This window comes from Aythya fuligula, chromosome 1, assembly GCF_009819795.1.
Source record: "Aythya fuligula isolate bAytFul2 chromosome 1, bAytFul2.pri, whole genome shotgun sequence".
NCBI classification, from domain to species: domain Eukaryota; kingdom Metazoa; phylum Chordata; class Aves; order Anseriformes; family Anatidae; genus Aythya; species Aythya fuligula.
Genome location: NC_045559.1, coordinates 176,944,586 through 176,971,271, shown reverse-complemented (window position 1 = coordinate 176,971,271; position 26,686 = coordinate 176,944,586). Strand labels below are relative to the sequence as shown.

Below are 26,686 nucleotides of genomic sequence, written 5' to 3'. Positions count from 1 at the left end.
GGCCTCAATCTTGCAGTTTGTTTCAGGGGAAAAAAATAAAACACAACAACCTTAAAGCACTATTTTCTTCACTTACATCGTGGAGGCAGACCAGTACGGACAGCAGTATGTACTGTACAACCACGAAATACATCTCAGGTGTGTGACTGTACCACCACTGAAGAGTTAGACTAAATACCTGCTGCAGCTGATGGACGTTTTCCTTGATCAAAACCACTTCACTGGTGCAGGATGTCACGACACAGCAGTAAATTCAAAACATCATTTAATCTTTGCCTTTAAATTTTGCCACACGAATATCTTGCACATGAGTCACTTTATATAGAGACATACAAATACACCAAAGGCCCACAGAAACATCCAAGCCAACGGATTAACAAGATTTTTCCCTTACTTCTACAAAGGACATTGGTCTTTCTGAATTTAGTATGAGCTCGTGTGCTTGTTTTCTAGCAATTTTCAAGTATTTCTACTAAATATCACTTCTACTTTGCACTCTCCACACCTCCTAAAACCCAGGCCTGAACTCTGTGTTTATTATTTCATTAAAACAATTGCCTATGCAAGGCTTGGACAAATATGTTTATACATCATCTTCTCTGGATGATATACAGGACACCTGTACTCCATCCATTAGTTTCTGAAATTGATCTACCCATAATCTGTGCCACTCCAAATTACTTCATGCATAATTAGGCACTTCCTTGTTTTCGTTACTCGTGTTTCTTTCTGTGATGTTTACACAGCACCGATCACACAGCTGCCCTTGTACAGATTGGAACATATCACTAATTACTGATGTTTAATTTGGTTGTATTCCTCTACAAGAGAGGATATTGTTTTCAAGGGCCTTGTTCCTCGCAGCCCAGATGTTCAGGGACCATGAAGTCACTGAGGTGCATGAATTCATTTGAGTTTACTGACCACAAATAAAATATACATGCCATTTTATTTCCTTAACTTGTGTATATTTATCTAGAACCTAATTAACTAAGGCTGCCAACACCTTACCTGTGATGCCTAAAAATACTGGTTTACATTTTTTTTTTGTTTACTTATCTTTAAAAAATCTGTTTTTACCTCTTTTACCTCTGCTTTTACCTCTTTGAAGTTTGAAATCTTTGTTGGAAAACAGTATCAATAGGTCAGTTCATAACTTACTGGCTTTCCTCTCATCAATTTCAATGAATGACTGCACCCCTGTTCAGGCCAGGCAGCTGCTTTTCAAGCAGCCCTCACAAATTTTGATTTCCTTCATCCATTGGAAGTCCCAGTGCAGGCACAGAAGATAAAAATACAATTCTATTTATTTCCCCAGAACTGTATTCCATCTCCTCCATTTTGCCAGCTTCTACACTTTCACAAATTATATGCTTAGATAATTAAGGCATGTGAAACCTCCCAGCTGTACTATGAACATTTATAAATCTGAAGAGGTGTGCAATAGAAAACAACTTCTTAGGTTAAAAGAACAAAGTAATGAAACGAAGTAATTCCCATATTCCAATCTGTGTGCAGACAAATTTGATTATAAAGGCACAGGCTACACAGCAGCTAATATACTTCACTGAATACATAAAAATACAGATCATTTTCCACGTGTTGACTCTTGGGCACACTCAAAACAACAATCAGCACATGTACACAAAATATTTCCTAACCTAACTTAACGTTAATGAAATTAAAATTAAAGCTTAAAAAAGATAAAAAATCAGAGTTATAGGTGTGTTTTTTTTTTTCTTTTAACAGAAGGATGTATTAATTGATAATTCATGGTGCCACACCATGGAACTTTCAGTCCTCAGGACAGAGAAGGAGGAAAAATATGTGTTCATAAATAAATGTTTCAAATCTGAAAGAACTATTTGCTAGCATTTTCTTTGCTATGGTGCCACAAACTAATGAAGTTTGTGGGAAGCATCTTCTGCCTACAACGGACACTGCATTGGATATTTATCTACTAATACAAAATAGAGCTAAAAATAGTTTTTAAAAAGCAATAAAAAGTTTTAATAATCTACTACTTGGATTGGATGATTTAGGCACCAATTTATAAAACCTACACCATTACTCCTACTCCGTTATGCAGCAGTGTAACTGCTGTAGGAGTTCCTCTTCACGTTACCCAGGGTATCTTTTCTGGTCTGTGTTACAGTAATAAAGTGAATTTTATATTACTTTTGATTTGTGGTAGAAAGGCATCCTGGCTTGTATCAGGAATAGTGCAACCAGCAGGAGCAGGGAGGTGATCGTCCCCCTGTGCTCAGCTCTGGTGAGGCTGCACCTGGAGTGCTGTGTTCAGCTTTGGGCCCCTCACTACAAGGAGGACATTGAGGCCCTGGAGCGTGTCCAGAGCAGGGCTACAAAGCTGGTGAAGGGCCTGGAGCACAAGGCCTGTGAGGAGCGGCTGAGGGAGCTGGGGGGGTTTGGGCTGGGGAAGAGGAGGCTCAGGGCAGACCTCATTGCTCTCTGCAGCTGCCTGAAAGGAAGGGGTGGGGAGCTGGGGGTCAGCCTCTTCTCACAGGTAACCAGTGACAGGACCAGAGGGAATGGCCTCAAGCTGTGCCAGGGGAGGTTCAGGTTGGAAATGAGGAGACATTTCTGCTCAGAAAGAGCAGTCAGGCATTGGAACGGGTTGCCCAGGGAGGTGGTGGAGTCACCGTCCCTGGGGGTGTTCAAGGAGAGGTTGGACGTGGTGCTTGGGGACACAGTGTGGCGGTGACACTGGTGGCAGGGGATGGTTGGACCAGATGGTCTTGGAGGGCTTTTCCAACCTTAATAGTTCTTTGGTTCTGTGACAGGGAAAAGGCGTTAGGTGCACGTTTGACTTTTGCTACATAGGTAGAAATGAAAATGGACGCTTTAATTCTGCTACAGTTTAGCAAGAAGTACTGGTATGATTCAGTTTCATCAGATGTGTGAATATAAATTCCCTAGGGATATAATTAGCAATATTTTATCATAAATTTCATTCCCATGGACAGCTGCTGCTACTGCATCACACTGATAATAACAAAGACCAACTGACACTGAAGACATCATCTGAAATGTGTTTTTCTGAAGACATTACAGTAAGAGAATCGTTAAGTAGTGCTGAATAAAAGTACCGATAGTTTTTTCCCAGTTGGTTTACCGTATCGACTTGAAGGGCAGCTTATTTTATAAATATAAACAAATCAACCTTTTCCAGTTTCACGAAGTTACATCTATCTACAGAAATCACTTTTTGCTCCTGATACCAAAAATACCGTGCATGAGAAGCCTCCGCTTGCTGCATCCGTACAGGCTTTACAAGAGCCTACAAAAACATCCACTTGTTTTGAAAGCCACGATTTTGATCTATTTACCTCTTGTCAACCAAAAGGTCATTTCTCCACCGCAGCTATTTCTCAGTGCTCTGAGCAACCTGATCACAGATTCGGCCTTTTAAGGTGCCGTACTTATTTCCCTGCGTTCCCAGAAAGAGCACCTACTTTTCAAGAACTTCTCTGAAAAGTCCTTTTTCCACAATGGACCACCAAATGTGATGTTGCTCAGTGATCTTGCTTTTTCCAAATAGCTCCCAAAGGCGACAACGGGAGCCAATGTCGGAGCTGAAATCAGAACTCAAAATAAATGATTTCAAATATAATTTGAGACTTAATCATTTGAGCTTTCCATTTTACAAAATCTTTCACAAATACAGACCCGAGACATGTTTCTATCTCAGATATTGCCATATAACATCTCCAGGTATGTATCCACATATCAGTGTTGATTTCCATGTAGTCTGCTATTTTTATCGCACGTTTTTATACTCCCGCCTACACTCACATACACTGAAATGTCTCTTTCAAGATGACTTCTCAATTCAAAACATCTTCCAGAAAGCTGGGATTTTCTTCCATTTTTCACATAAAGAAATCTAGCCGCGAAGATTTTTTGTTCTCATTTCTCCTGTCTGTTTTCCAGCTGGAAAAAATGAACTACAATACAGGTAACATTCAGCCTTATACCGGGTTTTGAACACAGGGCTTTCTCCTCACATCAGAAACAGAGCTATAGTTAACAGTGTCAGACAACTAGGCTCCTTTCTTTTCCTTCTTTCAGACGTGACACCAGAACTTTTAAAAATAAGCCTGGCATCCAGAAGACGTCTCACTGCTTCTAGCCCCAACCATTTTTTATTTTTATTTTTTAACCAGAACGATTTCACATCTTTTTTCCACCTCCCTCAGCTCTTGAATTCGAAGCAGTCACGTTGCTGTCATTGAGATGGTTTGGGGATGAAAAAGAGGCTGGACTTGTGAGAAGTCAAGCTCTTATATAGGCCTATTTCTTCCATTTAGCTTCTTCATATTAAAGCTGTTATCACATTTCTACCTTATTCTAACCTGAATTAAGGCAGTTCAGCTGATTACGTAGGAGGACGGACGTCCCATTTGTCTCCATGATCTGTAGATTGGAGTCCTAACGCCAGAGCCTTAAGTTAGTCAAAAAAATGAATCCTGTAAAATCCCCAACTTCTGTGTCTATTAATGGGAGCTCTGTACAAAGCCTCGGAATTGAAAACAGTCCAAGAGCAGAAGGAGCAGAGGAAAGCTCTTGGGTGAGCTGTTTCTTTTCCTAATGCATTACTACTTCTTTTATCTTCCTCTTTGGCAAGGTCTCAGTCAGCACTCAGGCACATACACAATCTGAGGGAACAGCAGGACAGTAATTCAAATTTGTATTACATGTCGCAGGGTACAGTGCCTCCTGATTCTGCCACTAGGATTGAAACAGGGTTAGCTAGATATTTCTGCAAAAATACTGAAGTATGCAAAAGCCTAACACAGATACGTAATCGGCATTAACTTTGGCTAGGACTGCATGAAAGAGACTGTTCACGCTTCTCTCAGTTACTGTTCCTGAGTGTCTGGGACCTAAAAGATGGTGATGTACCTGTTAATTTCTGGCAGGTCTTTTGGGGCTTGCAGCAGAAAGGATTCTGTGGGATGTCACAGAATGAAAGAATGATATGGGTTGGAAGGGACCCAGTCCCACCCCCCTGCCATGGGCAGGGACACCTCCCACCAGCCCAGGTTGCCCAAAGCCCCATCCAGCCTGGCCTTGAGCACCTCCAGGGATGGGGCAGCCACAGCTTCTCCGGGCAACCCATGCCAGTGCCTCTCTACCCTCTGAGGGAAGAATTTCCTCCTAACATCTAATCCAGATATCCCCTCATTTAGTTTAAAGCCATTCTTTAAACTTTGTGAGAGCCCTTTGTCCTCTCACTCCACTCCCTTACAAAGAATCCCTCCCCAGCTTCCCTGTAGGCCCACTTCAGGCACTGGAAGGCTGCTATAAGGTCTTCCCAGGGCCTTCTCTTCTCCAGGATGAACAACTCCAACTCCCTCAGTGCATCTTCACAGGAGAGGTGCTCCAGCCCTCTGGTCATCCTCACGGCCCTCCTCTGGACCCACTCCAACAGGCCCATGTCTTTCTTGTGCTGGGGGCCCCAGAGCTGAAGGCAGCACTCCAGGTGGGGTCTCACAAGAGCAGAGCAGAGGGGGACAATCCCCTCTCTCACCCTGCTGGCCACATGTCCTTTGATGCAGCCCAGGATACGTCTGGTTCCTGGGCTGCAGGCACACATTGCTGGCTCATGGTGAGCTTCTCACCAGCCAACATCCCCAGGTCCTTCTCCTCAGGGCTGCTCTCAATCAATGTCTGCCAGGATGGCTGCACTAACACATTAATAAAGTTGGAAGTTTGTTACCTCTGTCATTAGTAATTTGTAAAATGAAATATGAATCATCAATAAAGTACATTGTAGGAGTCAACGTGGATAAAGTCACTTGCGGTTCCATCCGAGTAAAGAAAGGGCTACCCAAAATTCCTATCAGCAAATCTTGGTGTTGCTTGGCAACAGTGGGAGCATCTGGCACACCTAAAGGCTGAGTGAGATAACTGTGGAGGTTGACAAGGAAAGAAAAAGCGAGGGACAGAAGAAAAGAGCCAGACAGGGAGCGCAAGGGAAAAATTTGCATGTGCTCCAAAACACCCCGATTTTAGTCCCTCTCCTGCCCTGCCACCCACCTCTGCCTTGCAAGGGTACACACAGGATGTTCAGAGATGGACCAGCTGGAAATGGCTTTATAGAGCTAAATTACAAGACCTTAATAAAGAGAACACATCCCAGAGAGAAAAAAATGAAATAATTTTGACAGAGCAGTTGACCATATGTGTATGTTTATATATAATGATATACAGGGATATCAATAGCATATGCAGGCAGTTGTGGAGAATCACTTCGGATGCAGAATGTTATCAACGTTCAGGTGTGTCAGAAACTTGGATGAAAATAAGGCATACAAGCAGTATGATTCTCCTAGCCACAATCTGACATATCCATTAAAATGTTAGTTTTGCACTATCCAGAAACTGTTTTTTTCTGCATATTTTGTCTACAGAGATCTCACTGGAAACATGGAAATGTCTACACTTTACAAACAAACGATTGGATTACTGTTGCCACCACCGTCGATTAGGCCCGTATCCAAAACCTGGATGCTCTCAAAGTGCATGTCTTAGAACATAAAAGGATGGAGACAGCCTGCTGGCTGTTTTGAGCCAGTACAAACCCTAACACAACTGTGCTCAGCAGCAGTGCAGACAGATGCTCGTGTTCTCCACCTGCTGTGCTACAAGGAACTCCCCTCTCTGTGTACGTGTTGCCGTGAGTCCCACTACACCTGGCAGATCTCCTTATGAAGGTCCTAGGAGAAGAACTGGTACCAATTACAGGACTGTCTTAATCGGGTATCTAACCTATTAAGACACAAAAGGAAAATGAAGGTATGCACTGTAAAGTGCCTGACCTGCAGGCTAGGCTCTCCAGAAGTGCCTCAGGCACTGCAAAGCATCGAGCCAGGCTTCTGGAAATCTCTTGCTCAATGGAGATTGAGATGTGGAGCTGGCAGAAGACTGCTCAGCTCCAGCTTTGTGCCACGGGCAGCAGGAAAGGAAGGAGCCGAGCAGCAGAAAGCCCACAGTGTTCTTACGCTTTCCTGGCAGGATACATGACTCAAGGCACAAGGGTAGCTCAGGAAAAACTTCCCATTCCATCCTCAGCTATGGATAAAGCCCCACAATGGTTTCACACTGTACTATATGGCAAACGTACCTTTGTGCAGATTTGCAGAAACTCTTTCTACCACTGCAGATACATGCGTGTTCAGCTCCACTGATGGTACATAGCATAAAATTTTCTGTGAAGCATCACAGATACTGACCCGTCAATGATTAGATCCCAGCCAAAACCACTAACTGCCAACAAAGGAGGCGATGGCTTGGCAGAAATACCACAGTCGTTCATAATAAGGAACTGTAGGATTATTTTCTACAAGGTTCACTAAAGAAATGCATTCCATTAAAAAATAAATAAAGAAATAAATAAAGCGACTTGCAAGCTTCAGTATAGACTCATAACTAAAGAATAATTTCATGGTTTGCACATCACTAACATTGACATTTAAGTTACATTCTGTTGATAAAATACCATTTAAAAGAGAAACCGTCTCATTCTCTCACAGCCATGCTACTTCTGCAGTGGTGACAGAATTAAAATAGCAGTGTGTATTTCCCTTAAGGCAATAAGCTGGTGTGTCTGTATGTAAGTGAAGACGTGGAAAATAGAAAGCTTGAAAACCATCATTTTTATGGAATTGTTAAATTTTGCTTAAAACGAACCTACGTAAGAAATATTTTAGGCATTTGTCCCTTCTAGTCATTTATGCTTCTTTCAAGCTGTGAAAAGTAACTTTCTGCAGAAGAGATTTTGTGAAAAATAACACTGAAAATTATTTCACTAGAAAGGTAGATCTGTGCCACACTAGAGTTTACAAGTTCCTTTTACAACACTGGCAACTTCAGCACAACTTGCTGGCCTCTGAGACTTGCAGTCTCATTTTCCCTATCCAGCTAGTCTGGGGGTAAAAAAGTGAGCTGAAGAATTCTGGATTACTAATAATCAAAGGATTTTACAACACAACTCTAAAAACAAAACAAAAAAAACCCACAAAACTTACTATTCTTTTTCACTTTGTGGTTTTCATCTGAATTCAGCTCCCAAGACATTTTTTAAAATGTCCCAGACTTAGACACTGGCAGGTGACTGCATAATATTCTCCCTCTGCAAACGTTTCTGGATTGTGTCTGCGTACTAACTGACGCAGTGTTTCAACATCACGTATGAGTATCTGAGGTTGTCAGAGAATGAAAGATTCTCCCATAATAAGAAATGCTGTAATTAATTTCTAAAGCTGGGATCTTTTCCACCCACAGAGCCTGTGAGGAGCACAGGAGATACCTCCGCTTGCTTCCCACATGGCGCAGCTGGCCCTATGGGACTTGAGCAGTTGAGCTCCCGCTGGAATTTTGCCCACGTCTCAAGAAATTAAAGCACTCTTGCTCACAGGGAACCCCAGTTTGAGAAGCACTGGAGCTCTACAAACAGACATTCCTGCAAAAAAAGAACCAGAAACAGAGGATGGATGGTTTGTCATCCGTGAACTTGTTCTGAACATGGTTATACCCCAAGTAACAAGCGCTACTTGGAGGGTACGTGCTACCTGTCACTCTTCTGACAGTTGTTTCGGTGTCTTTGTCAAAAAAAAAAAAAAAAAGCAATCTTTGAATAAGACAGGAAATCAATACAGCACCAACAGAGCTCGCCACCTGGTGATTTTGCATAAGGGTAACTTTTTAGTACTCGGTGACATCACCTCAGTTTTGGAGCTCCTTGGCAGCAGGGGAGCTGTTGGATGATCCCAGTCTACTGATCTTCCCCAAATTGCAAATACCATCAGTAGTATGCGAACAAAGTTGCTTAAAAATAGAAGATGTACTATGGTGCTGACATTCTACATATTGTGTAAATTTAAGCTCGTCAAGGCTGGTGGTTGCCAAAGCAGTTTTGCAGAACCCAGAACACCCGCGGTGCTCAGCGTGACGGGAGCATCTGGCACGGTGGCTGGGGAGAGATCCGTGCGCTTCCCCGGGCTCTGCTCTGCAACACAGAAACCTGAGATTAACATCTGAACTCTGCCCCCGACGGAGAAATGGCCTTCGGTACAGCAACGAGCTGTCCCACCTCCCCTGACAGGGTCAGTCATGCTGGTAAACAAATAAAAGAGCAGGTTAGTGTGGCTAATCACACGGGGTAAGTCATGACGCTCCCTTTTAGAGGTGTTCACCCACCACGCTGTGACATCCACGCTACAGATGGGAAGGAAGATGAAAAGAAGGAATCAGTGCTGCTTACGCCCTGGGAATGATGTCCCTAAGTGGTGGCCCTCCTACTAACCAAATATCTCCTTGAAATTTGGTGAGCACCCTACTGGAAGAGACATCTTTCTAAGTATTGTAGGGCTGGTAGCAGGAAGGTAAAAAGACCTCCAGCGCTGCATGACCCCAAAGATTTTAGTTCCCAGAGAAGGACTCTGTGTCAGTGACATTTAGGCTTGCTGGAAACACAAGTACCCAGAACTTGTGGTGCTGGGTGCTGGTACCGAAAGCGGCTTTTTTCAGCCTGAAGAAATTGGCTACGACCCCAGCCGGAACATATTACAGAGGGACTATTTTTAGCCCTGCCCCTTTCAGCAGATAACAAGGAAATGGATGCTTTTTGGCTAATTACCACAAAGGCAAACTAGATATGCTCTTAAATGCAACGCCCGTGCTAGCTAGGGGAAAAGGATCAGAGCAACCAGCAGAAGAGGAGCGCTGTTCCATGAAGCCTGTATGAAAGAAACATGGCGAGGAGAGCTCCACAGTTGCAACTATTGATTTCCTTCCCCAGAGAATGAGGAAAAATCCATGCAATATTTGCCATAAGCCCTTCTTAAATGCCCGCCCCTAACCATCTCAATTCTTTTTGAAAATGACCTTCATGCCAGGCTCCTCCAAAAAGCACAGGAAACATTCTGTATGCCAGCTGTGGAGAAGCACGACAGCATCCCAGCAGCATCTCATCACACGACCGCAGTTCCAGAGAGATGCAGGCGTGCCTGTCACCTGGAATTGATAACATTTTAAGCCATGAAGAAGACACGTTTCATGCTGCACGGTAACAAAGCCATTTGAAGGCAAAAGAGAAAGGAGAAGGGGAGGTTACCCAGCAAGGAATCCCGCTTTGTTCATCCTGTGTCTCCGTGCATTTGCAAGGGGAAGGAAACTGAGATCCAACAATTACCTATGCAAAATTTAAGAGAGTAGCTGCTTTCCAGAAGTAATATGATTCATATGCTAGGCAGTGTATTGAACAAAAGAAATTGATGTTTTTTTCTTTCTTCTCCTAAAATAGCCTGTATACACCGGGCTAAGAGAAGCTGAAGACAATGATGGGGCATAAAAGTTCTGTTGACCTATGCGAGTTTAAGAGAAATGTGATAAATTACCTGCTGTGTTACAAACAGTACGTTATTCCCTATTTATTAACATTATTATAATGGCAGAAGCAGAGCCCAAAATGACAACTGTTTCAGATCACTGCACCAAATAGCATGGTAATGTAACAGGCCTATTAAAATCCAATCTCTGAACAGCACTTGTAAGAACAGTAGAAGATGACACACAAAATGGAAGGGAAAAGAGAAAAGATCCTAAGATTACAACGCAATACATAGCAAACCAACAAAATCAACTCTACCAACTCTGAACAGAGGAATAACTGCTCCTCCACGCTGCTCCACTCATCTCACTTTGACCCTGTTTTTCTAACTTGCTTCTCTTCCTTCCTTTATTCCAAAAATCTGAAAAAAATGGACCAAGAAATCAAGCATTTAAGACGTCGCAGTCCAATGGTTCACAACTGGAACGGTATTGGGTGAGTTACTTAAGACATCTTAGGGAACACCTTCATGAACTAAGCTGAATTTCATTTCAAGCCGAAGAAACTGATCTCCAGTGCTCGAAAATCGTGGTGACACCGACTCCAGGAGAGGCAGCCTCAGCTGGGCGTGAGAACGGCCTCCCACTGCAGGCAACCTGAGGAGCACGTCAGCTGCTGCGCAAAACGCACGCATTTCTTCATACATATTTATTTTGAAAGGGAATGCGCAGCCAACTGAGCACATCTACCAAAATATATACGAAGTGGCATGCTGGTCAAATTATTCATTTTCTTTTCCTAGTAGGGGGTACATGGGGAAAAAAAAAAAGGAGGAAAGAAAAAGCTGGCTTAATGTTCATTTTCAGCAATATTCTGAACTGCCAGTCAATACTCTCAGCAGTAGTTTTTGAGAAGACAAGCAAATAGTTCAGCTGGTCTACACTAATTACATTTCACTTGCCTGGCCTAGACCAGCAAATGTCAGGACTACTGGCAACCTATCTAATATGATTATAAAGAAATGTGGCTTTTCGAAGGTGGAAGATGATAAATTATTCCAGAACAGTGTATTTTGCCTAAAAGCCCCCAATACATGTTTATTCCAGGAGTTTTTTCTATGGATTTCCATCACATTCTCTGTAGAAACCTTTGAACAGAAAAAGCAAGACGACACAAAATTCGTGTAACCTCGTTACGAGCTGCCACGTTGGCAAACGCCGCTTTCACTACTAATAATTCAAGTTGTATTTTAAGTTGTTTGAGAGAATCGTGGAGATTACAACCCCACTGCAGTTTTAAATGTCAAGTCTCGCCTTCCGAAATCTTTTTTCTGACTCCTTTTTTTTTAATCCGGCACGCAGTTTGGGAGAGTTCAGTAATTCAGATTACGTATACCTGAGCCAGAGCCTCCAAAAAACCCGTGAAAGGCAATCAGCGTTTGAGGAGGGCACTGAGAATGAAACAGGGACTGGGATTTTCTCCCAGTTTCTGCGTGCCGTGCACTGCTGCTGGGGAAGCTCTATCAAACACCACATTCATCATCTACTTGAGCAGCACTTGCACGTGCCTTCAAAGCCTCCTCCGAGAGCTGTTAGTCTGGTCCCCAGCTACCACCTTGCAATTGCTTGGGGGCCTCCTCTCTCCCTGTGCCCAGTTCTAGCCTCCTGGGGGGCCTCTCTCTTGGGGAAGTCATTAACTCCAAGGCAATGAAACGCTGGGACCACGGAATGAAAGTAATGCAAATGAACATCTCTTAAGCTTAAGAGACAACATTAAGTGACAGACAACACCTCCTCGTGGTGTAAAGCCGACCACGGTGAGATGGAGAACATAATCCAGTTTGGGTGGGACCAGCTGGGCGGATCTGGAGGCTGCCTAGGGGAAGGCAGCCTGCCTCGGGTGCTGCGAGTGTTTCATGGCATTTGTTCCCCTTCTAGGGCCTGAAGTTCAGGGAAATGGAACAAATAAATCTGCCAACAACAAAACCTGATAATAAATAACAAAATAGGTAACACCAAGTGAAGGTCACGCAACTTCTGTTCAACCTTCCTGACAGGAGACCCCTCTGCACCTTGTATTTAAATGGTTCTGAACTTAAGCTGTCTACAGCCTTCCCATAATCAAACCAAAGGGAAAACCAGCCATCATCTGCTAGGCTTGACAACATTTTCACCCCTATGCATGTGTCTAATTCTGTGCTTTCATTACCCATCCTAAAACCCACGTATCACACTCATCTCCCACCTAACTGCTGGCAGGCCCGTCACAAGACCATCGCTCCGTCCTCCAGTCAAAACTCGACAAAACAGGACAGAAACCAAACGGGAGGCAGCACGTCGTCCCCATTAGCCTATTTCCTTGACCCAGATCCAGAGGGTAAAAGAGAAGGGATCCGTGTCTTCGTTCGATACCAGGGAGGCATCTAATTCCTTTTGGTCACTGCCAGCTCTCGGAAAACAAACGATGAGAGTTATTGGAGTGTGCAGCTTAACTTCATTTTCCAGGTCTCCCAAGTTTGAAGCAACTGCACTTATCATTTAATTTTATTTCCTTCCCAAAGTCAATTTGCTGTTGTAGCACTCGAAGCCTACACAACAGATTTGCTGTTTTCTCAATATTATCAATTCCACCTTTGGAGAGTCTCTCTCACGTACAGCACAATAGTAAATAAAAAAGGGAATAAAAATGGTTTAATATAACACAATTCTATAATTTATGTGGTTTATCTTCAATGCTCTCGCTTTTATTTTTTTCCCCCAGTACAAATACACACTGCACCATGCTGAGGGTGGGAGAGAATAGAAAGGGAGAGAAAAGTTAGATTCTGCTGCTGAAATACCAGAAACGGTATTTGGACATAAACCAATTTCTTCTGAGGCTCTGACTGCTAGATCTGCTAAATCTCACGCTGATTTCCACCAGATGAGATTATTTTTTTCTTCTAACAACGTGCAAAGTTAGAAACTAGGCATAGACAGCCTGACAATTCCTCCACAGCAAAGGAAAAAAATAATAAAAAAAAAAGGGTGCAGTCAGTTTTCAGCTTCTCAGCGCTTCCAAAGACAGAACCTGCTTTCATGGTTTGTATCTTTGTTGCTCCTGTAGGAGCTCTACACACAAAGAAAATCAGAGATCAGAAGGGGTATGCATGTGCTGAAAAATGTGAAGTTTGGGTAATGTGTCAGTTTGGTTTTGGCCTCCTGCTGTGGCCTTACCATGGAAGCTTTTCTGCTGAGGAACAGAAGGCTGTGTACAAAATGCAGAAAAGCGCTTGGATCAAGCAACCTGTGATTAAAACAATTATGAAGCAAATACATTGCACAGACGATATTCATATACATTTAAATTAGCCAGATTGAAATGAGTCCTGTTCTAGTAACATCGCCTTTGCTTCATACTCCATTTCACACTGATGACAAAAATCATGACAGCAATCAGAGAACACAGTCTGAAATGAACTAGCTCACTGCACATGAGCAAAGTTATGGCACTGATGTGCCAGCAGCTAGAACATAACGTCTCCGAATTGAATAAACACAATCAGGAAATACTGGAGCAGTTTGGATCGCAGAGGAAGTTAATAAAACATAAGATGCTGTAAATGTGGTATACGATGCACAGCAAACAGATCAGGAATTGGGGAAAAACATCAAAACATCATTTTGCCTTTTCTGCATTTATTTTGAAGGTTTTTAAATCAAGTCTGTAACACTGGCAATTGTCTTTCTGAAATGTCCTGCCTTGCATTTCTCCATATACAACCAACTAACAACGTAAGAGGATGATGTAATGAAAACTCACATTTAAAATATATAAGTATGTATTTAATATAGTGCATGATTGAATTCCAAATCTGATTTATTAATAGAGAGCATCGCCAGTTAATTATGCAAATGATACATGAATCACATGGTGACTTCTAGATGCACTGCATGAAATTTTCCAAAGTCACTGAGACTGTAAAATTTGTGTCTTGTGATTTCCATGTCACTTCCATTACTTTTTCTATCAAGCATCCCAGTTTAGGATGAGCACTTCTCCCTAAATTCTTTCCTATTCCGGCTATTTAAAATATCTTCCCAGAGGTGCTCTTTGTCTAGCATGGCACAGTTTTAAATGTTCAGTGGAATTCACTTTGGACAATCCACACAGACACCTATACACCAGAAGCTGCTCCTATAACCAGACAAACAAACCCTTAAGGCTTCAGTAAATTCTGTTTTGATCACATTTAAATACAGACATGCATTTATACGAGTGCTCTAATAAGAGTTTTGTACACAACAAAACACACAAGTCCACATCACCCCACCAGACAACACCAGAGGGAGGCATAAGCCTCACGCCAGCCTCCATTCCTTTACCGTAAATCCACTCCATAATCAAGAACAGTTCCAATCCTATATAAATCCTACATAAAACCACTAAAATGCTGAAGTTGTCCATCCCTAGGAAGACAATAATAAAAGCATCGAAGTAAGATATTACATATCCATGTCTAATAGAGCTGTCCTACCTTTTCAGCTTCATGTAATTTTCACTAGCTGCAGGTCTGCATTCAGCACGTTGCACCACTATTCCTTCCAGGGAAAGTTTATCTAGTAGGAAAAAACAAAGCAAAATTGGACATTAAAATAAAAGTCACCAACACGGTCAGTATTTGAATTCTGTTTCAGCATTCTAATTCAGCATTTAGGAAATATAATGTAAGTTCCCAAATCATATTCTGAAATCTCTGCTATTTTGACAGCGAAGAAAGAAGCAGGCAAAACATGCTTGCACAGCAGGTATCCCCAACATATCTTTATTTGGCCATCAGATGTTTTACATAGCAAGAATGAATCACAAAGATGAAATTTTAAATAAAAGGCTGGTAACTGGGCGGTCTTCCTTTCTTTAGATTGTTGCACTCAACTTACCTAGGAAGAGTTTTCCAAAAATGTGCATTGAATACAGTCACAGTGTCCAAGAAAAGAAAAAAAAAAAAAAAAAAAAAAAAAACACAAAGAGAACCTAACCACCAAAATATCCTAAAGTAATGGTATAAAAGATAAGCTTTGATTTCATCTTTACTTTCAGAAAAAAAAAATCATCTTATTATGATAAAAAACAAGTAATACATATGCTAACACTTGGGGAAAAAGAAATAAAATCTTGCTGTTCACAACACAGAAGATCACCCACCAGGTTCTAGTCAATACTGCTCTCCCCACATTCACCTCTCTAACAGTCACTTTGTCATCCAATGTGAACACCTTTTTGCCTAAAGCAACAACGCCTACCAGAGCAGTACAATAGTACCAGCCTACTCTAAAAAAAAAAAAAAAAAAAAAAAAAAAAAAAAAAAAAAAAGTCTAAAAGTCTAAAAACTAAGAGCAACCTTATGCAGAAGGGAAGAAAGAAATGACCGTGGCAAAATATTTCTGGGGTCTGAATTTCTACTACGATGTTCTAGTGCATGGACGGGGGTGGTGGTGTCAATTTTTACCGTTTCTTTTGAGTATAGCCAGTGCAATATGTGTAAAATGTACACCTTTGGAATAGCCTTGGATAACAAGAAAATATGAGTTTCTTCACTTTAATAGCTTGATTAACTCTCATGATCTGAGATTTCCTTCCAAAAGGCATTCTCGTCTTGCTGTTGGTGTAGGGTAGCACATCGTCACTGCCAGTTCCTGCTGACAATGTCACCGAAAGGACAGAAACACTTAAAAGAAGTAATGTCAAGTAACACAAGGCTCTTTCTGAGATGCCTGTAATTTTTTTCCAATGCCTTATCGGCTGAAATATTACCACATCTGGAACTCTAAGCCTGCTCCCCCTGAATAATGCAGACAGCAATTACTTCAACACCAACTATTTAAAAAAATGATTTAATTTAAAACTTCTTGCTTTGGCTTAGAAACTCACTAGATCCTTTTAAGGAAGAAGAATACCACGCTTTTGCAGGTAGTTTTGAACACAAAGCAACATTTTTATGAAAACATTTCTGTTGTTATTGGTTCCTGAGGTTCATGAGGAAGAGAAACAACCCGGCCAATTTGCCTGAACTCCCGTATACTACAGGCAATTAAATTTTATCTTCTTTCTTCTGCACAGAACCTAGCAACCTGCGTGTGACTAAAGTGCTGCTAATATCGGTGCTTAATTTCTAATAGGAATTTGTCTCCAGCTTCTGGCATTCGGTTCTTATTATGTCTTTCTATACTATGCTAAAGAGCCTTTTAGTACCTGGTATTTTCACCCTGGGAAAGCGCTTTGACGTTGTAATCAAGTCACTTCTCAATCATCTTTTCAATAAATGAAGTAGTTAAAGCTCGTGCATTATCTCCCCATAAGGCACTTTATGCCACACTTAAAGTTTCGTGGTTCATAGCTGCACTTTGTTCAATCTTTCGCTGACATTTTACGAATATGGAGGCCAGAAAACGGATGTAATACTCCTGTACTCATCCTGCCTAAACGAGAGATGGATATAAAATAACAGATAGAGGACATGAGGTTGCAATTTATCTCACCTCACCTTAGCCTTCGTAAGGTTATTCAGCAGACTGAATTCAAGAGAGGGAGGACGACTTTCAGAAGGCAATTCCCCCATCACTTTTAGGATTCAATGAACTGCCCCGTGTTGGTGGTTGCCCCCCAAGATCAATTGCTCTCTGAAAATCAAGCTCGATGGAGCTGAGTGCTGATTATATCACTAATGCATCTAGTTGGAGTCTTTCAAAACCTCGTGTTTTACCTCTGTGCTCTGCATTCCCCGTTCCTAGGTATGTAATTGCCTCTGGCTTGGTTAAAATGCATTTTCTTTAACCGGATTCTGTGAATTAAGTGATCCAGGTCACACCGTGACAGTCCTGCCATATTTATTCACCGTCTGACCAGCGTTTGTGTCAACCACGACACATCCTATAAGCAGGGATTTTCACTTCCCACTGTCCTCCTCGCTAATGCTGGAGGAAGCCCTTCAAACTACAACCCAAATGCCTTCCGACTGGTAATTGCCTTCTGATCACTGTCAGCGAGTTTTTCATCTTATTCCATGCTTGGTATTTCTTTTTTTTTTTAAACAAAAGGCAGAACGTTTTAAGATTTCAGATTACGTGCAATACGAAATGCTAAGCAGGCTGCAAACGTGCTGGTGCTTCATGAGACGGACTTGTCAGCTCCAAAATAAACGACACCAGAAATAAAATACTAGAAATTAAATACCTGACTTGAATACTTGAAACTAGAAATGAAATATTTGACTGGAAAACCTTCACGTAAAGCCATGCTAGTCGTTTTATTGCTGTTCTCTTCTATCCATTCAACTCAATGACAATTTTTCCCTTGGTCTGCATGGAAAAAGGCTGATTAGCCCGTACTTACCCAAGCCATCTGGGCCAGTTGTCTAATACCGACAAGCCATTGTCAATCTCTGCACAAAATTCTTGCTGAATTTTCACAGAATCACAGAATTTCTAGGTTGGAAGAGACCTCAAGATCATCGAGTCCAACCTCTGACCTAACGCTAGCAGTCCCCACTAAACCATATCCCTAAGCTCTACATCTAAACATCTTTTAAAGACTTCCAGGGATGGTGACTCCACCACTTCCCTGGGCAGCCTGTTCCAATGCCTCACAACCATTTTGGTAAAGAAGTTTAAATCTTTTATTTTGAAGCCACACTCTTAAAATCTGAAGAATTAGTATCAGTGGACCAAATAGGTCCCCCACACCAACTATTCAGGAAGTGAAGCAACAGCTGTTTGAACCTACCCATTAACCATGCTTATCCTTAGTACTACCTCATGGTTTATGTCTTCAGAGATAACTTCTTTTAATTACCAATGGTCTGGACTTGGTTTTTAATGCTCCAGCTGCTTCCCAGTACAAGGCTGCCCACAGTGTCTGACAAGGTGGCCTTCCAGCTAGCCCAGCCTGCTGTCAAAACCCATCCCCTGTCCAGAAGCTGAGGGTTGTGTCCCACTTTCCCTGGACTCTCCTGGGGATTTGAAAACATCCAGAGATGCTATCGGAATAAATCTGCAAAGATGCACACAAACTGCCAAATGCAAGGATCTAGTGAGGAAACACTATTTTTACTCCTTTCACAGCCTACTTAGCCTTAAATCACCAACTGATGCTCAGTAACTTCAGAAACAGGTCTCCTCTCACCTGCTGCAAGGCCAGAGCTGCAATGAAAAGACATGCAAAGTGCTATATGTCTACCTTGACACTTTCGTATCACGTTAACCTAGAATCCAAAGGATGAATAAGGCTTGAAAGTAGCAATTTCCCTTTAAAAATACCTCAGTTCCTCAGGTATCCTTCACTCAGAGGGTGGTGAGGCCCTGGCACAGGCTGCCCAGAGAAGCTGTGGCTGCCCCATCCCTGGAGGTGCTCAAGGCCAGGCTGGATGGGGCTTTGGGCATGTGGGAGGTGTCCCTGCCCATGGCAGGGGGCTGGATCTAGATGATCTTTAAGGTCCCTTCCAAGCCCACTTAGTCCATGGTTCCGTGAAAACACTTAAGGAAATCTTAGTAAACAGGCACTGGAGAAATTTATTGGAACGATGCAGAAGATGTTTTTATTTTATTTTTTGAGAGAAAGAAAGAAAGAGACAGCTTGCCTTGCAGATTTTTTGTGGTAATTTTTCTGTCCGACTGCACCTAGCTCTAATTTTCAGCCCCTAGATCTTGTTAGACCTGTAATTGCTCAGTTGAAGAGCTGGGAATAAAAGTTTTCTGCCCATCCAGGCACTTACATACTCTCACCCTCTATTAAGCCTAACAAACCATGTTTCCTCAAATCTTCTAATAGCCATGTTTTTCAGCTTCTTAATTGGTCTGAGAAATTTCCATTTATTACCATCTCTCCTGAGCCATCGTCCTCACAGGCAGGCTTGATGGTGAACGGGACAGGATCCAGTTTGCTGACCACTTCCCACAGCAGTTCACTTCAGTTGTCGGGGATGCATCCACTGCCCACAGGCCAGAGCCTTTGCCCTACCCCTCCCACAAGCATATGGACTGCAAGCTCCACCTACGGTGTATTCCTAGGCATAAAAATTCCTACTTGGCCATATTAAAATACCCTACCCAGCTACCCAAATGATTGTGCATCAGTAAGCGTCTCCTTGTCTACTACATTCCCAGTCTATATCATCTCCAGACTTTATCAGTAGCTGTCTCCTGCTGACTAAAAATAAATAGGACTGAGAAACCAAACCACAGCAACACTTTAGAGATAATTCGCTGCTTAAATGCACCAGTTTGAAACCTGGCAGATAATTCTGGTATTTTATGTAATTGTGTAATTTATATAATTTTTGTATTTTGACAAATGGGACCTACTCAGAGATTTAACAGAAAAAAAAACACTACCTCCTTGCTGAATAAATTGCAAAAACAACAAGGAAAAGGTACAGTCCCTTTTCCTTCCACCCACATTGATTAGCATTATATTACTCTCCCTTAATTTTCAACTAATTGACTTCCAAGTCAGATGTTCTACTGTTTCTCATAGTCACTTTCTGTTCCTGAGTACCTGAGTCGTCCGATTTACCTTTCAAACACGGGCACAGGATTTATTTCTTCAGTCCTGGAGCACTGCAGTGCTCAAAATTTACTGAAAAATATCAACAGCAACTGCTGATGGAGTTTCCTAGACAGCTCCTTTAAAACTCTTGAATGCAAATTGTTCAGACTTCCTTGTTTGAAGTTCTTCAATTTTAATTAGCGTGTAGAGCTTGTCTTCAATAGCTGTTAAGCAACATCCTGGAGTTATTACTGGGATGAGAATGCCTGTGCTACTGTTACTGTGAGACAGTAACTATTGAACGGTTTAATTATCCCACAACCTGGCCAATTTTCTGTGTTATGACATTAAATAACTAGCACATTGCCTTGATAACCCAAACAGACTTTATTAGGAGGGTTTCCTAACACACTTCTAAAATTCCCCACCTCTTTCAGCTGTAGAGCTCTCCTCATAGCCTTTTGTGCTGTAATAAATAAAAATAGCTGTTTTCTGTAACCTGGGTCATTTGCACTTGTAACAGTCTCTCAGTGAAGCTGATGTTGTTCAGATGCATGAGTAAGCTCAACCCTTGGTAAACCGCTGACTTCTCTGTCGTGTGCTCCAGCACGGAATCCTCAGCTCCACTGAGCGCTACTTCCAGACCAGGAGGTTCAGGAGGAGAAGGAAGCTGAGAAGGAGCAAGGCTGTTTTTTTTTTTCTCCAAAAGGAAGCACATATCACAAAATGAGGGGCAGATCCCTGCCCTGCTTCTCAGATTTGATTTTCTGTGTAGCTGACAGATAGCAGCACTGCAATTTTCACTGTCTCTGGGCTGGCTTGCCTGAGAAGGAGCTGAACTGGTGTGATAGCGCCGCTTGAATGGCCAACCCCAGCAGCCAGGTGACACAGCAGCGATTTGTGAAGCAATGGTTATTTTGGGATTGCTACCTACCCACAGCAGCAAGCACAACTCAGCTGTACAGGGCAGAAACAGGCAGCTCACTCACAGCACAGGACAGCATTCAGCAGCAAGTCGCTCCCTCATGGTCCATTTGGAAGCAGAAAGGACCAAGACACACCGAGCACATCTCACTGCTCTCCCGGTGCACCACGCAAAGACTCTGGGGTGAAAAGACTGGGGAAAACGTCTCTAAAGTTGTGAACCTTTACTAAAATGAACTTCTGGACAATATTTTAGAGGAAGAACAAAGAGAGAAAAAAAGGAAATTCCGCTTTTCTAGACAAACACCTTCAAAATATCCTTTTCACAGAGATGTGCCTGTTTCAAATTTCATGTTACAGACGCATGTGAAGTAAAGTTACATGGGTTTGTTACAATGAAAGTTTTACGTCAACTCCACATTTTTCAAGCCTCAAAGGTTTGAATGTAAATATTCATGATCTCCACAGCATATTTGCCACATCAGATAGACTTTGAATATTTTAGTGGTTCATATGATAAAATGATTTTGCGTGATCTTTCGAAGAATACGTACTCGTTCGGGAAAGTAGAAAATTTCAACTGCAAGTGTTAAAACATTCAGAAGATCATGTAAAATGTAGAGAGATCAGCTTGCCACAAAAAAAAAAAAAAAAAGTCATATCCTTTAGAAACCCCAGCTCTCCTTGGAAATCCCTGCTTACTTCTGCCAGGACATCACTTTTCAGCTCAAAAGTATTTTAAGATCAGAGCGTAAGACAAAAATGTCATAGAAATTATTTTCTTGGGGTTTAACAGCCACTAACGTGGTTCAACGCTGTAGCTCTATATGATTTAAGTACGTTAACCACATTTTCCATCATTTGACATTAAACTGAATTTGAACAGAAGCCTCTTGTAATGGCAAAAAAAGAAGAAATACTTAAAACTATTCTGTTCTTTCATTTCCTTGATTATTCACTCAATAATTACGAAATAAGTTAATTTTGGAAAAAAGTCTAAATGTTTAAAAAAATCGGAAGAAATTAGTTGAAATCTCTGACTGAAGCAATGCTAAACGCTTCAATGGCATCAAAGAGTTAAAAATAAAACCATGACTAATTCCTGATAAATCAAATCTAATGAATAATATCTTCCTAATATATCACATACAGCAGCAGAAAAAAAATAGCGTATCAGTGCTAGGGACACCCTGGCAAGTAGAATAGTGAGTAAAAAAAAAAAAAAGTGCATTTATTTCTACTAGATTCAATTACCAATTAATAAAATATTACAGTGATGACTCCACGGTATCAATAAACAGCCTTAGAGACAGTGGGAGCGGTATGAATAATATCTTTAGGAATAGGGTGGAAGAATTGAAGGGATAATCTGTCTCTCTGTCGTTAATTGTGCAAAGCAGGAGGAATCTACCTGTAAAAGTGAACAATAGATCTGGAAGAAGATGGGATCTCCTCCCCGCGTCCAGCCCGAGGTAGGTGCTCGCTCCTGCCCCTGCTTTGGCTGCATGCAGCTCCCCCCTCCCTGTCCCCAAGGAAATGCACACACAGAGGAGTGCAGAGCTTTCCCTTCCCTGCTCCGAGCTGCCAGTGCTTAAAGGGGAAACCTTTTCTAAAAGGCACCGAAGGCGAGCCCCAGAGCAGAGTCTCGCAGAGGGAAGCCAGCCATTTGGTTCGCGTGCTCTGCTGCTTCCCCCCCGTGCAGAAGTGTTGCTAAGCTATAGCGCTGTGCGATGCTCCACGGGATCTGTAGGCACACGAACCTTTTGTTCCACAGTTGTTGCTACCGAGAGGGGAGGAATTGATGCTCGACAGCCTTGGTGGGTTAAAGAAAATCACCATTTTAAACCTCTCTCCTCCCTGAAACAGTTTTTTTCTATGGCATAGGGAAGGGAAGAAGCCAAACCTCATTAGGCTGCAGTTCTTGTACTGGTGCAGATGCTCCCCTCAGTGAGGATGGAAGCTGTTGCCACGAACTTAAAACCAGTCAGCCCAACACGTCTTCAACATCCCTTCCAAAGCGTCTGCTGGGGAAACATCCTGGTGCTGTGCACGTGTGCTGTAAGTGAGAAGTATGTGCACACACCTGATAAATGAGCCCCCCCCCGCCCTCCTACAAAGGGGGATGCTTTTAATTTCAGCCTTGTCCTGGTGCACCCATCAGGTGCCATAAGCAGTACAAGGAAAACAGGAGATTAAAACCCTTGAAACATAAATGAAGCTGTCCTGTTTAACACCATAAGCACTGCACATGATTTGGCCAGCTGCTACTATAAATACATTCAAAGTACTAAAAGCAAGGTGTCATTCAGAACAGCATTGTTCATTTCAGTCAGGAACCCTCAAAACTTCTGAGACTTAAAGGTAAAGGAGGGAGAGAAATGCTTTCTATGCCCTTCTTCCCTTACACAGTTAAATGCAAATTCCCCCTTACAGTCATATTCCTGCTATCTCCCTGCATACACAGCTGATACGCCACCTACTGCAAAAGCCAGCTGACAGACCAAGCAATGCTAGCAGCATTTCCATTCCAACATCGTGCCGGAGCTGAAGAAAGGTGCTTTTAAAAAAAAAAAAAAAAAATCGTCTTTTCAGGCTGACGGGAACAAAGCAGGACTGCTGGCTTTTTGTCCTCGCTTGGAGAATGGAGAGAAAATCAAACCGAAGAGCAAAGGAATCTGAGGAAAAACACGGCGCCTCCGAAGGCTCAGAGCAAGACAAGGACTATAAAACGTCTCTGGTTACCCTGAACGTCGGTGGCTATCTGTACATCACGCAGAAACAGACGCTAACCAAGTATCCAGACTCGTTTCTTGAAGGTATCATCAACGGCAAGATAATGTGCCCTTTCGATGCAGATGGACATTACTTCATAGACAGAGATGGACTCCTGTTCAGGCACATTCTGAACTTCCTCCGAAATGGAGAACTTCTGCTCCCGGAAGGGTTTCGAGAAAATCAACTTTTGGCACACGAAGCAGATTTTTTTCAGCTTAAGGTGTTATCAGACGCAGTGAAATCCAAGTGGGAGAAGGAGCAGCTCGCGTCTCGAGAGACTACTTTCCTGGAGATCACTGACAGCCACGACCGTTCCCAGGGTCTCAGGATCTTTTGTAACGCTCCCGATTTCATAGCAAAAATTAAATCCCGCATCGTGCTGGTGTCCAAAAGCAGGCTGGATGGCTTTCCCGAGGAGTTTTCTGTGTCTTCGAATATCATCCAATTCAAATACTTCATCAAGTCCGAAAACGGTACGCGGCTCGTGCTGAAGGAGGACAACACCTTTGTCTGCACCCTGGAGACTCTTAAGTTTGAGGCTATCATGATGGCTTTAAAATGTGGGTTTAGACTGCTGACCAGCCTGGATTGCTCGAAAGGGTCTATTGTTCACAGCGATGCACTTCATTTTATCAAGTAATTGCAAAAGGCAGAGGAAACGAGCATGCAGCCAGCAAACCTCCTGTAACTACAGCGTCCTGGCATCACAAACACCGTATCTAACCAGCCCCGTGCCACAGAGCTCGGCTGCTAATCAGTTAATGTGAGCTAATGGTATGTAAATCTCATAACGACATCCATCTCTGGCTTACTTAAAGCTGAATGAGAATTTTATGCCTGAATTTAATAAAAAAATTACCTGCTAACCACTGTAAACGCAGATTGAATGCTTTGTGCTGTTTGTAATATGTTTTCTTCATGCTGTCGTTCAGCCGGAGAGTCTAGCTGGGTTTTTTGTGTACTTGTCTGACTGCCACGCACACACCTAACTGCTCTGCTAAGCAGCAGGGAGAGTATTTCCACAGAACAGGCAGGCTGAAAATCTGTTCTGCTTCTAACAAGTCTCTCAGACTGGATTTGAAATGGAATAAATTCTTCTGAACAGTCGTTAGTGTTCATGCTATTGTACTGGGTTTGCCAAAAACGTGACACTGAAAGAGGGTTCAAAAATTAATCAACTCGATTTGAAAGTTGAACTCATTATTTCAACTCGCTTAAAATCAAATTTACAGCTGTGCTGCTGCATTAACAATTGCTAAAGCACGTGAACCAACAGATAATGCTGGGGAGGGATTACTTCTGTGCTGGGAAACGAGCTGAATCTGAAGAGAACGTAACATTTTCTGGTTCCATATAGTTATCAGACGGCTAATAAAAATGTTTGGCAGAAAGTTTGACATAACAGGCTTCCAGCAATGACATCCTACAATGCTCAAGTTACTATTTTCTACTAATCATTGGTGTTCATAAAGACAGGCAATTAACAGAGCCCTTGCTTTGCACAATAGCTTTCTAAAAGCAGTTCGCAATATTAGTTTTGAATAGACCACCTGCTGGCATTTAGGATGCATCAATGTAAGTAATGGAATAAATATCTTCTTTCTCCTCATCTTCACAATTTATCAAATCTGCTAATTTATATTTTAAACAAGGTTTTAATAGCTTCGGCGGAACAGCTCTAATTTAACCACAAGCATTACAAACCAGTCACTCCACAGAGGCAGACTGAAAAATCAACACGCCACACAAAAAGAAGCTGCACTAACTCAAAGTTTAAGCTTCATCCAACCCTGGGCTCTACCATCATTCGCAGCTCAAATGAAATCAAAATTCAAGTAAAATACCATTAAAGACAGAAAATCCAACCAAGCAGTTTCTTAACTTTCCCAGAATACTCGTTTTGTAGAGAAAAAAGGAAATAAACATTAGGACTGTCCAAGTGAAATGCACTGCAATGCATACCAGAAGTGACAACTGAGGAAAAGAGCTAACGTTTGGTAGGCTGAAAACAATTTTGTCTCGGCTTTTAGAGGGAACAAATCCATTTTCAGTAATAGCGACTGGGAATACAAACTCAATGTCCCTTTATCATCCCATTTGAAACCCCAGTTCACCTGTAACACACAATGACTGTAGGTAACTGGGTCCCTTGCTGGGATGAATTCAGAGGGAGACCAGGTAGCAGTGACTGCAAAACAATACACTATGGTTTTATCAAGTGGGGAAGTCTGATCCCTCCGGAATACCCACAGACTAGAAACTATCAACTTCTTTAACCTCTCTGTATTACAAAGTTAAGCATCGGAAAATACGTACTTTTAAGTTGAGTTTTCCCAAACTGTTAAAAATCAAATCACCTGAAATTTCAGGCATGCAAACTGAAGAAGAGTTTGCCTGTCCCAGAACTTCTCTGACTTTGTCCACATACATTTGCCATCTACAAAAGATACATAGGAAAACACAATTCTTTACATGCTCACCTCTTTTATATTCTTAAGCCATTCCAACTAGAACTCTATCACTGTGTACATAATGATCCCTTCTCCTTCCCCTCCACGCACCACAATAAATTGTTTTCAAAGTGGTGCCTTCAAAAATTCTCATTAACCATTAATCTTGTACCTAAAACAATCTCTAGGACTTCTGCAGAAAGTAAATGTGAAAGCTCACCTGAGAGAAACTCAGATTCCTGCTGATCTGCTAGGACAAGAACTAGAAATGTCATCACACAGAACGATGACATGAAAAGCCCTTCGTGGACTCATTTCTCTACATGAGCAAAAAAAGAAGTGACGAGACAATCTTAATGAGCTTCTCAACTAATCTCCAAGTTTTAAAGAAGCGTGCTCTCAGTGCTGTCAAACACACAGCCTGTATGAGCACAAAGTCTGGAGGAGGCTGTTGCTCCTCAGATGTCACATCATCCATTTTCACTTAAGTGCTTTTGGTTATAACCTTCACTTATAATTAATTCTTGATTGAGATTTAAATTGCCATTAGAGTTGAAAAGAAAGAAAAAGAGAATAAAATCAATTTTGATCCCAAACAATTAATAAAAACCTTCTGTGGTTGCCTTGCCTTTCAGCTGGGCTCTTAGGAACCGTTAGCACG

The 26,686-nt window shown here is 42.0% G+C and overlaps 2 protein-coding genes across 3 annotated transcripts in view; one reads left to right on the top strand and one right to left on the bottom strand.

Annotated features, from left to right (window-relative positions):
• The window catches only part of GTF2F2 (general transcription factor IIF subunit 2), an 85,557-nt gene that overhangs the window by 30,854 nt on the left and 28,017 nt on the right, over nt 1-26,686 (bottom strand). For both annotated transcript variants that reach the window (XM_032197203.1, XM_032197212.1), the window contains exon 6: nt 14,871-14,952. In XM_032197203.1, the coding sequence (XP_032053094.1) occupies nt 14,871-14,952 (82 nt within the window). The remainder of the gene's footprint in view (nt 1-14,870; nt 14,953-26,686) is intronic.
• KCTD4 (potassium channel tetramerization domain containing 4) lies at nt 22,101-25,371 on the top strand. Its single transcript, XM_032197223.1, has 2 exons — nt 22,101-22,272; nt 23,265-25,371. Exon 2 carries the CDS (start codon nt 23,442-23,444, stop codon nt 24,213-24,215), a length of 774 nt encoding a protein of 257 aa, XP_032053114.1. The 5' UTR covers nt 22,101-22,272; nt 23,265-23,441; the 3' UTR covers nt 24,216-25,371.